At 46.5% G+C, this 16,267-nt stretch overlaps 2 protein-coding genes across 2 annotated transcripts in view; both read left to right on the forward strand.

Moving 5' to 3' along the window:
- C8B (complement C8 beta chain) overlaps positions 1 to 10,614 on the forward strand; it is a 47,392-nt gene extending 36,778 nt beyond the window's left edge. Inside the window, exons 10-12 of the mRNA XM_056122174.1 lie at positions 3,719 to 3,872; positions 5,847 to 5,915; positions 10,299 to 10,614. Coding sequence (XP_055978149.1) covers positions 3,719 to 3,872; positions 5,847 to 5,915; positions 10,299 to 10,450 — 375 coding nt within the window. The 3' untranslated portion in view covers positions 10,451 to 10,614. The remainder of the gene's footprint in view (positions 1 to 3,718; positions 3,873 to 5,846; positions 5,916 to 10,298) is intronic.
- The window catches only part of FYB2 (FYN binding protein 2), a 313,439-nt gene that overhangs the window by 69,047 nt on the left and 228,125 nt on the right, over positions 1 to 16,267 (forward strand). The gene's annotated exons all lie outside the window — the stretch shown is intronic.

The following is a 16,267-nucleotide window of genomic DNA, read 5'->3' on the forward strand; positions in this document are numbered from 1 at the left end:
GCAAATGCGGCCGCACGCTTCTGGGAGCTGGGTTTTATAGTCCCTGGGTCTTGGCCGTTGATGGGATTACACGGCATCAGGGGGCCAGTTGGTGGGTGTGACCCCTGCCTACTGGAATATGGAGGGTCTGGGTGGAGGATGCTCAGCTCCAATCTGAGTAGGCTTGGAGATCTTAGCTCCGGGACCCACATGCCTTTGTTCCTCTGCCAGTACCTTCATGCATGTGGAGAGTGGTCTCAGCATGGTGGTGGCTGGTTCTGAAGGTCTTTGGCTGCCGGAGCCCTGGTCCAGGAGGGGAGGGAAACTCAACCTGCTCCCCTCCAAGGGGCCCCGGCGAGGACAGCCAGGTGCGGGGGCAGGAGACTCTGCGCTGTTCTCTTCCGGGAGCTGGGTTTTATAGTCTCTGGGTCTTGGCCGTTGATGGGTTTACACAGTGCCAGGGGACCAGTTGGTGGGTGTGACCCCTGCCTACTGGAATATGGAGGATCTGGGTGGAGGATGCTCAGCCCCAATCCGAGCAGGCTTGGAGATCTCAGCCCCAGGACCCGCATGCCTTTTGATATATTGTCAATATATCACTAGCAATAATTACTTGTATAATGATCTCCAAGGTCCACTGTAGAGAACTTCTTGGGGTTTAACACAGTGTTTTTCGACCAAAGGCCCCCATCTTGGCACTGACCTGAGGAGTTAAGCTATTAAAACCAGTGGTTTCATAGATGGCATCCACAATCTCTTTGCAGTAACATGAAAGGTAAAATTTTCACAGAGGTGAGTGTGCTAAGAACCCACTGATCAAGGCGAATAGTTAGACCTATATATTTAAGGGGGTTAGCAGGGGAGGAAATGAGGGTATGAGGAGGAAAAGAATAGAATGGGGGAAACAAAGAGGAGAAAAGTTTGGAAATGGGAATAATAAGGTCATTTTTTATCAGTAATCACCATGCCCACAGGCTTTGGTTAGAATCTGGCCTTAGTGGCCACTCCCCACAATAGTCAGCCCAGCAGTATGGCCTGATGGTTTCCATGCTCAGGTCCACAGATGCTGTGAAGCTGGGCAGTACTAGGGGCCCTTGAACTGGCATGCCAGGTTCGTGCTCCAGCCCTCTGAGCTATCTTCCGGACAGTGCTGTTTTGAGATCTTTACCTCTAGGATCCTTAGCCTGCCCTAATGGTGAGGTTGGTTTGTTACCCTGTGTGGATGCTGAGGGGTTGGATTTGTAAGCTGCCAGCATAGTACCTGGTGTACAGCATAGTACCTCGCTGTGGCTTGGAGGGTCCAATGTGTTTCCGCCCCAAAAGGCTCAAGCTTCTGAAGTGCCTCTCACTGCAGTTTAGAGAGAAGTGCCTGGTGGCCAAAGGCAGCCTTGCCACGTGTTCCTTGGGGAAGGTGGATTATTGGAGGGGTTCATCTTTGGTGAACAGACAACAAGCCCTATTGCACCCTCTACTCTCCCCTGTGTGTGACCCAGCAAGCTGGACTATTCTGCAAACAGCATCTGGATCAATTCATTGACCACAAACAGGGAGACAAATGGGTCCCAAGGGGCCCACTGAGGAGCCTGGCCGTTCCCACTGGGGAGAAGGTCAGGTTGAGATGCATTAAGAAAGGAAACAATTTCTTTCTCACTGGAGGCTCTATTAGGCATGATTGCCAGCATTAGGCAGACCCTGAACCCTCCTGGGTGGGGCCAGGCTAGGATCACTAACAAACTCGGGAAGGGAACCTGGGCCCAAGAACAGAAATTAGAGCCCAGGGACACCCAGCCTCTCTGAGTTCCTCTTGGAACTTGGCCTCAATTTTTTCCTAACCCATAAACACTGCTATAACCCTCTATGACTTCTTCTTTTCACACATCACGCTGCCCTGGGCGCAGAATAAGCAACATCACTCTCTGTTCCTACATGTCTGACTTGCACACTCAAGCCAACTTCTCTGCCTCATGAAGACTTTCATTGTTTCCTTCTTCTATCCACTGGCATGATCTGTTCTTCCCAAACCCAGAGTGAGGCTGAGAGAGCCGTGCGTTCCCTTCCCCCATTCAGGAAGACTGCATGCAGCAGACTGCATGCTTGCCAGGAGCTTACAGTCCCATCAGAGTTGGAAAGAAAGAGACTCAACATGTAAAATGATGCAGACATAAAGGAGAAAAGAGAATTTGTGTAAGAAGAGCAACAGAGAAGAGATTCTGAGCATTACCAGTTAAAAGATCTTTTGTGAGCTTTGGGCCCTGGGAAAAGGCTGCCCGGTGACAGTTCTTGCAGCATGGGCTGACTTGGATGGATTGAAGTTTGGAATAACACTTTTATAGTATTAATAGAGTTGCCTAGATGTGAGTGTGATGGTATCACCATCACTACACACACACACACGTACCACAGTAGTGTTGTGCGTGTGTGTGTGTGTGTGTGTAGTTAGTGAGCAACAAATGTTCAAAGGCATCAGAATTGGAGATTTTGTCCATAAAACTGAGCTTACCAATGTAGCTGAAGGGTTGTGCTGGAGTAGGAAGGACTCTTGGGGGCATTGTTGGAGGGAAGCAGGTACTCTGGATGGATGTGGTGTTAGAACAATGTATGCATGAAAATTGTAAATTACCAGTATCTCGCCCGCACAGCAAAGCCTGGCAAGCTACCCGCGACATATTCAATATACCAAACACAGTAACAACAAAGTCTCACGATGGAGACATTACTGGGTCTGCTCGAGAAAATCGATGAACAACAGGAGAACAGTGACAGTGACTGTGACCAGTAACTCAATAAAAATAATAAGGAAGCGACAAAAGTACAGTATAGCTGATAGAGTTTTTGCCTTGTACGTGGCTGACTGTGGTTCAATCCCTGGCATCTCATAAGGTCTCCTAAGCCCATTAAGAGTGATCCCGTGGAAAATGGGCACTGGTGGAGGGATGGGTATCTGATCATTGTATAATTGAAACCAAAGCACAAAAAATTATAAATTTACAACTGTTAAAAAAAAAATAAAATAAAGGGGAAAAAAAAAGAGTGATTCCTGAGTATAGAACCAAGAGTAAGCCGTGGGCAACACTGAGCGTGACCCCAAGAAGCAAAAAAACAACAACAAACAAAAGGTAAGGTAAGGAAAATGTGCTCACACACACACACGTGCACACACATACACATACACACACACGTATGCATGCACAGAGTCTCCTAAAAAACACCTTTCCTGCCCATTCTTCCCAGATTAACCATGGAGTCCTCACTCTCCATTACAAATTCCCAGTGCTATCAGTAGTCAAGCATCCACACATCCATCAGTATGTTTCTAGACTGAATTTCTTGAGAGTGGCAATTTTGTTTTATTCTTTCTTCCCCTGACTGGGCACATTGATATAAAAAGTGATTTATCATTAATTTGTAGGTATTCAAGTGGTGGTCCCAGCACCAACCACACTACTAGTTTCAACTTCCTTCTACCAGTGTCCCAGGTTCCCTCCCACTAACAGCTTGCCTTTCTGATGAGCACCGTAAGTTTGGTTGTTGCGTAGATCTCATGCTTTCTGGGATGGTAGGACTATATTTTACTCCTTTCCTACACTCGATATCTGACACTCAGTAGATAATGAGTGAGTGTGCATCTGCCTGAATCTGAACGAGGCAGACCGTATGCATGGTTGTAGCTGTGCTATCTAGGACCACCTAGGCTTCCATGGCAGATGCTCTCTGTCAATACTCTCTTTCTCCCTGGCAGGCTGAGCCTCTGTACGAGCTGGTAACAGCCACAGACTTCGCCTACTCCAGTACCGTGAGGCAGAATATGAAGAAGGCCCTGGAGGAGTTCCAGAGGGAAATCAGCTCCTGCCACTGTGCACCCTGCCAAGGGAATGGGGTCCCCGTCCTGAAAGGTACCCCTCTGTGCAGCTGGGGTCCCTTAAGGGAGGGGCTGACTTAGGAGCCAGATTTCAGGGTCAGCCCCAAGTCCCTGGAGAGAGATCTAAGTCAGTCCTTTGCCCTCCAACCCAAACTTCTGGGATTCCCAAAGAGTCCTTTTCTCCGGGTGGAGAATATGTCCTGACCATCTGAACCTTTTTAAGGCCAAGCTTTCTTCACCTTGCATCCACATGAGAACCATTTGATACTGAGGCTGATGCACCAGCCTGGGTCACTGTATGAGAATCTCTGTAGAAGCCCCCACCTGCTGGTGATAATAGTTAAATTACTGCTGGTTAAACCTCTCCAAGGAGTTCTAATCTGAAGCCTGAGTATTAATAGACCTAGATCAGAGAGAAGACTAGCCAGGAGTACCCCCTCCCTTTACCCCCTCACTGGGGAAAATTCTTGGCAAAGTATCCCATGCCTTCCTCTAAGTAATCAGACCCCAGCCCAGAGTGAGGATACCCCAGGGAGCTGTGTACAGCTCTAAAGCCCTGGGTCTCAGCCCAAAATAATTAAAGTTAATCATTGGGCTCAGCCTTTGGAAAATCCTTCCAGATGAATCCAAGGTATCATTATAAGCCAAATTTTAAGCCCAATTCATGGACAGGTGGGGTCTGATTTTGCCGAATTCAGGGACTGCCAGGAGGCAGGCAATGGCCCATTAAAAAGTACAACATATGAGTATGCACCTTTGTCTGTCTCCTGAGTGACTGTAGACAGGAAACCCACTCCTCTGGCTCTTGGGTCACCTCCATTCCAGTGCCAGTGGAAACAGTGGCTGATGGCCAGGTGACATGGAAGACAGGAACAGGTTGAGACTATGTGTTCAGCCACAGAACAGATCCTAGACTCAAGGCATTTCCTCTGGGTCAAGATAGGGCCTTGGATCAAGAAGGGGAAATCCTTTGTGCAGGTCCCAAGCAATTCCTGGTGAGCCAATTGGTGGGATTGGGGGGAGGGGCCGTGATTAGGATGAACCCCAGAATTGGGTTGCTGATTCTCTGCAGGGGCTGTGTATCCTATGTTCATATGGGGAGAGATAGACAGAGCTCTGAGGAAGAGTCCAGTCCAGTAACTGGAAAAGTACATCCCACCCACAGTACTAGCTGAATCAGAAGAGAGCCCCAGAGGATGGAGTAAGCTCAGCAGAAGTGCCTCTAAGGAATGGCAGTAATCAGGGAAAAGGGTTTCAGCTTCCTTCTCTGTGTCTCATTGTCCATCTGTTTGGACATGGTGAATATTATTAGCAAAACAGATCTAAGTGAGATCCTACAGCTGGGAGGTTCTGTGACCAAGTCAAAGCATCTAAGTGAGGACCAGTTTGACCACGAGTGCAATCATTGGCTCAAGGTGTTAATCTAGTGGGGCCAGGAAATCACTCTTATATTGTGTGATGTTTGGACCTAGAAACTACAGGGCCTGCCTGGTGCAGTTTATGGAGATGAGGGACAATTTGTAGCCAGAGACTGGGGTACTTGCAGGGCCTGCCCCATGATGAGCCTAAGGAGTCTCTTGCATTGTCTCAGCACCAGAAAAAAATAAATAGTAAAATGAGAGGAATAAAAGTAAAATGAGACATCTAAAGATAGTGAGCTCCCTGTAACTAGAGGTAATCAAGCAGAGACTAGACAATCACTTGATAGAAGAGAGCATTGGTGTAGTTTCTGATTCTGATAACAGATAAGACTTGTAGTTCAAATGTGAGCTAATGAGCTGGTAAATAATGTTTTTTTAGCCATTCCAGATAAAGGCAACAAACACCCTCTTGTTTTGAATGAAGTCTTCGCAAGGGAGGAGCAGGTGTTCTTGGTTTTAAATCTCGTTTTGAGCCTTTCAACAAGATTCTCCTTGCTAATCTGAAGAAATCGTGGTGATGGGGAAGGCTGAGGTCCGGGATACATGCTTCACGTGACTGACTCACACTGTACACATTGTCTTCTCAGAATCCCGCTGTGACTGCATCTGTCCTGCTGGGTCCCGGGGCACTGCCTGTGAGGTCACCTCCCGAGAAAGTAAGGAGTCTTTGAAAGTTGGCTGGGAAGGGGATCCCAAGAAGGGTTCTGGTGTGAGGGGAAGTCATGTTGGGGTGTTGAAAAAGCAATGTAGATGCCTAAAGAAGTGAGCTGGGCAGAATGAAGCTGAGTTCCTTTCAGAATCCTGACTTTAGTGATACATGAAATATAGATTATATCTACTATTATAAAGGATGATACTATCCTTTGTCATTGCTTTCAAAACTGAGAGTACTTTTTGTAACAGGCCTATGAAGGAGTAATATTTGCAAATAAGTTCTTTGGTCAATCTGAAACGTTTATCCTCTACTTGCCTTCTTTTTTTTTTTTTTTTATGAACTGTTACTCAGCCCTGAAAACCCAGGACAGATGCTTTACCTCTGTAAAACATCTTCCAGGTACAATTAGTTCATCCCTCTTGTGGTTTCTTTTAGGACTCTGAACACATGAGTGTGTAGCTCTTACAACAATGTATATGAGAGCTTGTATGTGGATATCTCCCCTATGTTTGTGAGAGGGAGAATGTTCCATTTACCTGTATTCTCATAACCTGTTCAGTTATATGCTATATCAACTAATGAAAGTTTACCTTTTTGTGGTTGATGGGACAGAAAACTTGGGAGCCCATGGACCATTCCTGGCAATACTTGACCCAGTGGTACAAGTTTGACATCTTGATGTTCAGGCCCAGCAGTGATGCTTGGAGGCCACGGAGCTAACTTGCTTGGAAAGATACGTGGTACCAGGGATTGAACTCAAGACCTTATACATGCATGGTACACATTCCAGTCTTTTGAACAACCTCCCTACCTCCAGCAAATTCAAATCTAGGCCATCATTGAAATCCCTTTCAGCTCTCAGATCCCATGGCCTGTTTAGAATCTAAGAAATCATTCCTCAGTCCTCCCTTATCTGTGACTTTTTGATGATACCATGAATAAAGGAAAAGGCACACTCAATAAAAACAAATACTGGCCAGGCACTTGATTACCAGGTATCTTGTTAAGTGCTTGTACCTGGCTTACTTGGGCTTTAACTCTTGAATTGTCTCCATAGCTTAATATTAGTGACCTTGAGTAACTTAGTAGACTTCTTTGTGCCTCAGTTTCCTTAGCTGTAAGATGCAAGTGATGATTTTATTTTATTTTACTTGGTATGCAGCCAACTTGTTTCTATCCCTGGCACCCTTATAGTCCCCAGAATTTCTCAGGGACACTTATATTACTTTTCTATTTTACTTTAGTTGTACACATAAGTTTACTTCTTATTAATACTTGCAGTTATTTAAATAAACACAGTAAGAGATACAGACTCCAAAACTTAGTTTTTTGGATTTTGAGGGAAAGACCACTAGGATTTACTCTAAATCCCAGACTAGGTCCTCTGGCTGGTTCAGCTTGTCCTTCCTCATGGGGGTCTTGTCTCTTAAGTTCTAACACCTTACAACCTTACATCAAGACCATGCTTTCATGCTTTCTGGACTGTTCCATTTTGATGCTGGGGTAGCTTTGCACTTGCTCCAAGTCCATCCAGAACCCATGTGGGTCCCCCCAATTTATGGGGTATTAAGAACTATGACAACTGACGCCTGTGTCATGTAATTAGGACAGATTCTCAGGAGTAGATATATTTCTGAGTCAATCAACTTTCAAATATTAGAAGCAAAGCATTAAGTCTTTATTTGTTTAAATAAAGAACATTGGTCTATAGTAAAATATGAAAAGTAAAATATAAAATATGAAACAGAAAAGCAAGCAATTCACTAAAAATTCAAAGTCCAGAATCACCAGAAGTTTTGTCCTATAAGCAACCAAGACTGACTTGGGGAATTGTGACAATGAGAGGTAAAATGCGAAGGAAAGGTTAAAGACAAATTTGGGATTAGGGATGCTCACAAGAGCACTGTAAATTTCTCAGGGGGAAGAAAAGGTGCAATTCACTGATGAAGCCTAAGGCATTTAGGGTTAATATCCAACAGCTGACATATTTCAATGGTAAAAGACATTAGTTTGAGATGAAAATGAGTAACATTCTTGGTCTGTTGCATGGGTTAACATTCTGACATTTTCCCAGAATAATTGAAATGTCCATACTTGGTGCTCATCTCCTGGATACAGACTTTCCAGAATACTGCCGAGGTCACTGTCAGACACCCTGACACACCAACCTTTTCACTTCTGCCTTAGCTTGGTTTGGGGCTGTTAACTTTGGTGGCCTGGTCCAGAAGATGGTCCTGTCCTGCCTCTCTGAAGTCAAAAACATTGTTTGGAACTGAAGAGAGAGAGCACAGGGGTTAAGACAACCCCATCTCAATCCCCAATACCCCATGTGGTCCCCCAGGCTCCTCCAGGAGTGACCCTTGAGCTCAGAGCCAGAAGTGAGTCTCGGGCACTGACAAATGTGACCCTAAAACAAGTAAACAAAAAAATCTTTGCCTGAGCAGTGACTGAATGCCCAGCGGTGGTACTGATAGCGATTGTCATTCTTGAGGTGGGCAACCACTTGGGTACTGAGGACATGGGGAAATAATTCTGTAAGGCCGTGACACACAAGAGCACCCCTGAGTGGCAGGCGGCTGCCTTGAGCCCTGTGTTAGAAGCTTAGTGGAAATTCCACATTATCCCCAGGCAATGCCAACTCTAGAAGCCGTGGTCTTAGCTCTAGCTGGGAGAGCACACATCACACTCCTGCCAAGCTACTTGCCACCGGAGAGAAATAGGTCTCAGCTACATGAGGTGGGACAAGCACAGCTTGCACTCAAAACCATTTATTTTTCTATAAGTGCCCTGGAGCAATAGCACAGCGGGTAGGATGTTTGCCTTGCACGCGGCCAACCGGGTTCCATTCCTCCGTCCCTCTCGGAGAGCCCAGCAAGCTACCAAGAGTATCCCGTTCACATGGCAGAGCCTGGCAAGCTCCCCATGGAGTATTCGATATGCCAAAAATAGTAACAAGTCTCACAGTGGAGGCTTTACTGGTGCCTGCTCAAGCAAATCGATGAACAACAGGAGGACACTGCTACATGGGTTAAACCTTCACATTCTCACAATAGCTTCATGAAGACCACCTAATCATCTAATCAGCCCATTTTATAGATGAGGCTGAGGTTCAGGGGAGATTACTCAGCCACTTGCCCAGTAGTCTTTCAGTGAATGAGTGAAGAAACCAAAGCTCAGACTCCGGATCCAGCAGCCTCTGCACTTTTCTAGAGTCTGAAGTCTCCCACCCCAGAAGAAGACTCCAGGTTGTCTTGGAGTCTTTCCACCCACCTCTCAAAAGTGCCCCACACTGCTCTGTGCTACATATCAGTGCAGTTTCACAGCTCCAGGATCATACTGGCAGGAGGGATGAGGCACCCACCCATTCATTTTATGATTGGGGAGACCCGAGGGAGAGGCCATGTGCCAGGAACTGCACTATACACCAGTGACTCAGCCAGATGCCCATTCTTTCATGCTAAATATAATTGATCACTTGCTAATCTCAGCACCCCACAAACAACTGCTCCAGGAAAGGTGAGTATCAATCAGTAAGCCAGTGCAGTGTGCCTTAGGATCTTGCTTAAAATACACGATGCTCAGAGCAGATAAGGAGGCACCTATTTAAACACTGAGATGGAGTACATGCCCCAGCCCCCTGTGGCTGGGAAGTGTCTTTACTGGAAATGATTTCTTCACTCAGCAAATATTTGCCAAGCATTCCTGTGTGCCAGCGTACACGTGAGATTCAGCGGTGAGATCATTCCATGTGGTTCTGGTCATGGTAACAATTGATGGCTCTTTAGGAGGGAAGAGTAATATCATTTGAGTTGTCCCAGAAATACACTTCAAATTTCACTCGTAACAACAGCTCCAGAATGCTCTTGAAGTTTAAAATATAGAGAGTTCATGAAGCTTTATGGGGGAGGAAAGATGATTCCCCTATAGAAATCACAAACCAAAAACTGCGGAGTAGACCTGATTCACCTCCTCTGTGAATCAGGGAAGAGTGCTCTGGGCCAGGAATTGACATGTTCAAAGGCCTGGGGGAGAAGGGAACACAGGAAAACAATGTCTTGATAGAGAGATAGAAGAGTGGATAGAGTGCTTGTCTTGCACAGTGCTGACTGGGGTGCACTAGCACCCTAGATAGTCCCCAGAGTCCCACAAGGAGAGATCCCTGAGCTCAGAGCCTGAGTAAGCCCTGAGCACAGCTGGATATAGCCAAAAAATAAAAGGAGGGGAAAGAACAATGTCCAGGAAGGACAGTTGGGTGGAGGGGGAGGGGAGCTCAGAGATCAGATTTCCATAGTCTTTGGGTGTAGGGCTCATCACCCACACCACAACACCCACCCCCACAAGAAAACTAAGGGCTGATCCTAATTCATCGCCTTCTTTCTCACAGATGTCCTTATTGATGGGAACTGGAATTGCTGGTCAAACTGGTCCCCTTGTTCTGGAGGACAGAAAACAAGACAGAGACAATGCAACAACCCACCTCCTCAACCTGGGGGCAATCCCTGTCTGGGACCCTCTTCAGAAAGTCAGACCTGTTGAGGAAAGTTGAGCTTCTGGCAGATGAAGGGTGGTGGTCTATGTGCCTTGTAAGAGTTTGAGTCCTTGGGAACTCAGGCCAGCTCCCCACTGATGCCCGAGCCCACCTGGGGCAGAAGGCTGTGCTTTCAGGATGTTTAAAATAAAAACTTCATTTGCAAAATGCACATTAATTGAACAAATTGTAATATGAAAATTACAGGTTCCTTAAGGGTTGAAGCATCTTGGTGACACTCACTTTTCTCATCTAGAACATTTTGTTATGCTTACATCTTCCAGAGTGGTGTTGGAAGTCATTCACATTGCAGCCCCACTACCCAGCTGTGACCTGCATCCAATAAGTACCCAATAATGAATCAATAGTAAGTTGTTCCTCTCTTGAGTACACTGCCTTGGTCAATGCCAATACTTGGCATTTATTGAACAATTACTATGAACCAGTCATGGTGCTCACTCTAACCATTGATCCCATCCTCAAGTTAGACTCCTCAAGTGGGTGCTATCTGACCCTGCCTGAACAGCTGGGGGAACTGAGGCTTAAAATGCATAGAAGTCATCCAGGTTCACATGGTTAGAAAGTTGCAAATCTAAGCTGCCAACCTGGGGCATTTGGTCTCTCAAATTTTAAACTCATCTGGTATTTTTTTCTCAATTAAGGAACACTTAAAGGTAAAGGTAAAGGCCCTCCCGTTGATCGCCGATTTGCTCGAGCGGGCCCAGTAACATCTCCATTGGAGACTTTGTTGTTACTGTGTCTGGCATATCGAATACTCTCGGTAGCTTGCCGGGCTCTCCGAGAGGGGCGGAGGAATCGAACTCGGGTCGGCCATGTTGGCCGCTTGTAAGGCGAATGCCCTACCCGCTGTGCTATTGCTCCAGCCAAGGAACACTTAATGACAATAAAAATATTGGGGTGCGAGAGGGTCTCCAAAACAGTGTCAGGGAGCCTGGGAACCACTCCTGGAGGTACAAAATAAAACAGAGAAGACAGGGCTGTGTGTGTGGTGGTTAGTGGAGAGAGAGTTATTGACAAACGTCCCCTGCATCTAGGGGAGGCTCCTGGATCCTCAGCTCACTCTGATCCTGAGCACATGTGTGATTGTGTATTTGGGAAGCAGGAATTTTTGTCTTTTGTGTATTTTTTCCCAATCTTTTTAGTCAGGCACTGTGATTTACAAAGTTATTCATAGTTGAGTTTCAGGCATTCAGTATTTCATCACCAATTTCACCACCAGTGTCAACTTCCCTTCACCAGTGTTCCCAGATTCCTTGCTACCCTGAAGCCTGCAGGAATTTGGGGAGCAGAACTGAACTGCAATAATGATGGAGAGACATCAGTGGGGCTCAGAGATGATTCAAAGCAAAAGACAAGACCCAGGGAAACTGATCTCTGGATGAGATGTTTATAAACCAGAGAAGAGAAGAGTTGATGTTGACTGGATGGGAACATGTGTCAAGGAGAAGTTCAAGTTGATGGTTGTGTGGCTATGTGTCCTGTCTGTTCACTCTTGCTTGCAACCTCTTCCGCTCCAGGAGGGAGGTGTGTAAAGAAGAGAATAAGAGGACTGTTGATCATTATATTACTAGACCCCCCCAAACTATTTTTTTTCTTTTCTAGTTGGAGCCAGTCGATCACTTACATTTTATTGCTCTAATACATTCCATGGTGTGAGAACACTCTTTAATATTTCCTTTGCTCTTGGGCACTTTCTGATGCTGAGACTTCAGGGGAATTTGTTAAAATCAAGTTGATGAGAGAAACAACAGGGCTTTGAAAGTGAATTGGTTCATCCTCTTCATTTAAAGCCAATTTGTTTTCCAATACCTTATCTGCTTTGAGTTTGCCACTGGGCTCCCTCTGGGACCACAGACCCTAACCCACATGCCACACCAAAGTCACATTTACTTTCCACTACTGATCGGGCTCAGCCAGCACTCTGGAGTTAAGTGGCTAGAGCCATCACCAAAAGAGCTGAGACTCCCTACCCTGGGCACATTGCAGCAAACCTGGCCATTCTGTCTGCTTTCCTGCATCCCTACAATTGAGCCTACGGCTCTGGGCCCTTCTTGGGCTGGGTTATTATTGCTTTGCTGTCCACTGTTATTCCAACAGGCTAATCCAATAATGTTTTATCTCTTTCATTATACCGGGGCTGTATAATTTTCTTGAGTTATAATCTATCTTCTTTGAAGATTCCCCAGAGACGGGGCAGAGTGGTTCTGTCTTTGGTTGATGGGAAAGTCCAGGAAGCCGACAGGAGCACGTGGAAGCAGGCACCGCCAAATTAAATTCTGAATCTCAATCACAGCCACCACTTCTAATGGGAAATTTGAGTTTATTATGGAGATGACAGCCCAGGTTCACGTTTATTGCATTTAACAGAAATTGTTTATCCTATTAAATACGGTCTGGAAGGAGAGACAATTGAATTGCAGCACACCCGTGAATACCCGGGTGACGCCCAGGCACTGCTAAACTGTGCAATAATTATATTCTTATTTGTGGGCTGAACTTCCCCTCGTGGCTCTTTTTGCAAACAAATGCATTTTAGAAGAGACTGGAACATAATGGAAGAATTAAACAAAAATAAATGCAAAGCGTGGTGTTTGAAAACCTTGGCAACTTGAAGTGCATTGTTGTCCCCTGGAAGGCACATGGCACCAGGCTGGGAGCGGGCAAATCTGTCCAGTAAGGTAAGTGTTGTTTGGCAGTAGTTGTGGCTGCTCAGCACAGCTCAGGATCCTGGGGCTGGCGGAGTATCTCACCTCCAAAAAAAGGATTGTCTGAAGTGCCATGTGCTCCCCACCTGTGCTTTCTCCCTGCATGACCTTGGGCTAATAACCTAGCTTCGGTGGGAATACTAATTAGCATCATTATTTTAACAATAGTAATAATAATAATAGCTGCCAATTATAGAGCACAGCTCAGTTTATGAAGTCTTTTAACCTGCATTATCTCATTTAATCTTGCTCTGCATGTGAAGGCGGTGGATAGCAATACAATCAGCATATGTGTGGGAAGCGGTGTGCGCCATGGCTTGGCTGTATCTGAGAGGAAAACTGGGATTCTGAGAGCCAGGGAGCATGCCTAGCAGAACTGGGTGGGGTGGGGGATGTCATCGTTGCTTTACAGATGAACACACTGGCCTATTCCCTTCCACTTCAAAAATTAGCCCAAGGGGGCAAGGATGTGGACCTGGCCCAGGAAGTCCTTGGGATCCAGGCCAGGTCTCCCTGGGGACATTTATGAGTAGCATCTTGATGGAGAAATATTTTTACAGATTGAAGAGGTCCTTAATGACATTCTGTGTACTTGCCAATGTTTCCAGGCTTTGCAGACATTGTACGATAATGGACTCATTTATCATCCCCTAATTCTTCCCAAAGATGATTCTGCAAAGGCAGGGATGGGGGTCTGTGGGCGGTATGCATGTAGCCTGGGTCCCCTGGTTGAGGCTTGGAGCTGGCAGAGTCATTATTTGAGTTGTGAACTCACAAAAGGGAGGTGTGTGAGAGCTGAGGGCAAGAAATGTCTCTGGTCAGTGAGAAACTTTCAGAGATGGGTCATCTCATGAGATTTGGGGCATAACAACCCCCCAAATGGAAGCAATGTCCAGAAAGGTATTTTGAGTAGATTGTGATTGCCTAAGAAAGGTAGAATAAAAGAGGCAGAAAAAAAAGGCTTATGTAGGGTTAGGATTGAGAGCACTTTTAGGGGTCTTTATGATATCTGGAAACCTCCAGAAGTCAGTAGGGAAACTTGAACAGAAGAAGGCAATGGAAAACCTTAAGATCATGGACAGGACCAGCTGGAGAAGCATGTGGACTCGTGAGGAAACCAAAGCTCAGTCCTACTCAGTTGCAAAGGTGGAATAAGTTATTGAGTAACTTATTTATTTAGTTTTTGGGGGGGCCACACCCAGCAGTGCACAGGGCTTACTCCTGGCTGTGCTCAGGGGACTACATAGGGTATCAGGAAGCAAATTCAGGTCAGCCACATGCAAGACCTTACCTGCTGTACTCTCTCCATTACCAAATCATTTAAATGAACAAAACAAAAGGTAAAGGCCCTCCTGTTGATCGTCGATTTGCTCGAGCGGGCCCAGTAACGTCTCCATTGGAGACTTTGTTGTTACTGTGTTTGGCATATCAAATACTCTCGGTAGCTTGCCGGGCTGAACGCGCCCGAACAAAACAAAAGATCTTCCAAAATATGGCCCACCTGATTTTCATCTGGGGATTGTTTGATCTAGACAGGGAGCTGCCCAGCTGTGCTCAGAGCCTGGAAGCCACTCCTGACCTCGGGGCTGCACCCTCCCTTGACACACAAGGTGCATGTTCCAGCCTCGTGAGAACCTCTCCTGACCCCTGTGGGTTGGTTACAAATCTCTGATGCCCATCTCAATCCTAAGTGCAACAGGCTGGCTTAGTGTATTTTAAGCTTCAAGGTTCCTTGAGTGTTTCTATAAAATCAGATTTCTCTCTGGGTTCACCTTTGCATCATCCTTCTTGCATATTCTACCTGATTCCATTACTGAGGCTTCCAGAAGTCAGGAGCACTGGAGGACATATCCCACCTCTCAGGCAGAGCAGGGTACAAAGAAAGGCTAGGCGCACATTCTCTGGTGTTTCCTGCCAGGACTGGGGACAGTGCCCGGCTCTGGTGGCCTGATGCATGTGACACACCCACCTACATCTGCTCCCTCACCTGCTTGATTGGCAGGTGGGCAGCAGTGGACATGTCCTGGGATGCATGGGTCTTGCCCAGCTGTTGTACTCAGGAGGCTCCGGGGACAAGTTTACAATCTGCTTTTCGCTGCTATGTCCCCAAGCACTCAAGACACCTACAGGAACCACGGCTTGTTTGTATTGTTTTGTAATCATTGCAAATGCTTTCAAGACATTTCAGGGCAAAACCCAACACACCCTATGAGAACAAGAAAGACACCACATGGCTTAGCCCCTAGGAGACATCTTAATAAGGGACGTGGAGGGCTTTTCTCTCCCCTGCTCTGGGTTATTAAGGGAAAATGTAACAGCATAATAACTAATATTTGCAGAGGGCATTACCAGTTACAAAGAACTTTCACACATTTAATCCAGCTTAATCCTTTCAATGCCGGCACGAGGAAGGGTTTATTATCTGTCTTTGACAGAGGACAAGACAGAGCCTCGGAGAGACTGAGTCATTTGTCCAAGACCACACAGCTCGGCAGTGGCAAAATCACCCTAGTCTGAGGGCTGCCACCTCTGTGCTCCCTGATTTCCGGCTGCAGCAGAATCAATTCCAGTTTCACTGAGGTGTGGGTGCCTGCCACCTGCCCACCAGAGGCACAGAGAGGCCACCAATATGGCTTGCCTGCCTTGAAGAGCCATTTCAGAGGGCTTGGGAGTTGGCAGAGAAGACCCAATGCCACTGCTTCCTAGCTGTGTGACATGAATCAAATCCCTTTTCAGCCCTGCATCTTGTTCTCAGCAGAACATCCGGGAAAGTGGGAGGACTGGGTGCTGGAACATACAAAGGTGCCATCATCACCCCAACATTCCTGGCACACGGGGAAGACCCAATTGCCTTCCCTGTCTTCCAGGCTGAACATGTCACCCGACCTTTCGGCCCTTTGCAAAACCGTGCCTAGCTTCTGCCACCCAGTGATCAGGCAAATTGCATTTCCCAGCCAAGAAAAGAAGGACTGGGGATCGTGAGTGCAAGAGGGACTCTTAGAGGATCATCAGAGGGAGCTGAGGGCTGCTCTGACTTTCACCTCTGAGCAGGAGGCCTTTCAGAGCCGGGCACTCCCATTATCAGTGGCCGCAGCCCAC

This window comes from Sorex fumeus, unplaced genomic scaffold (assembly GCF_029834395.1).
Source record: "Sorex fumeus unplaced genomic scaffold, SorFum_2.1 ptg000045l, whole genome shotgun sequence".
Classification (NCBI taxonomy): Eukaryota; Metazoa; Chordata; class Mammalia; order Eulipotyphla; family Soricidae; genus Sorex; species Sorex fumeus.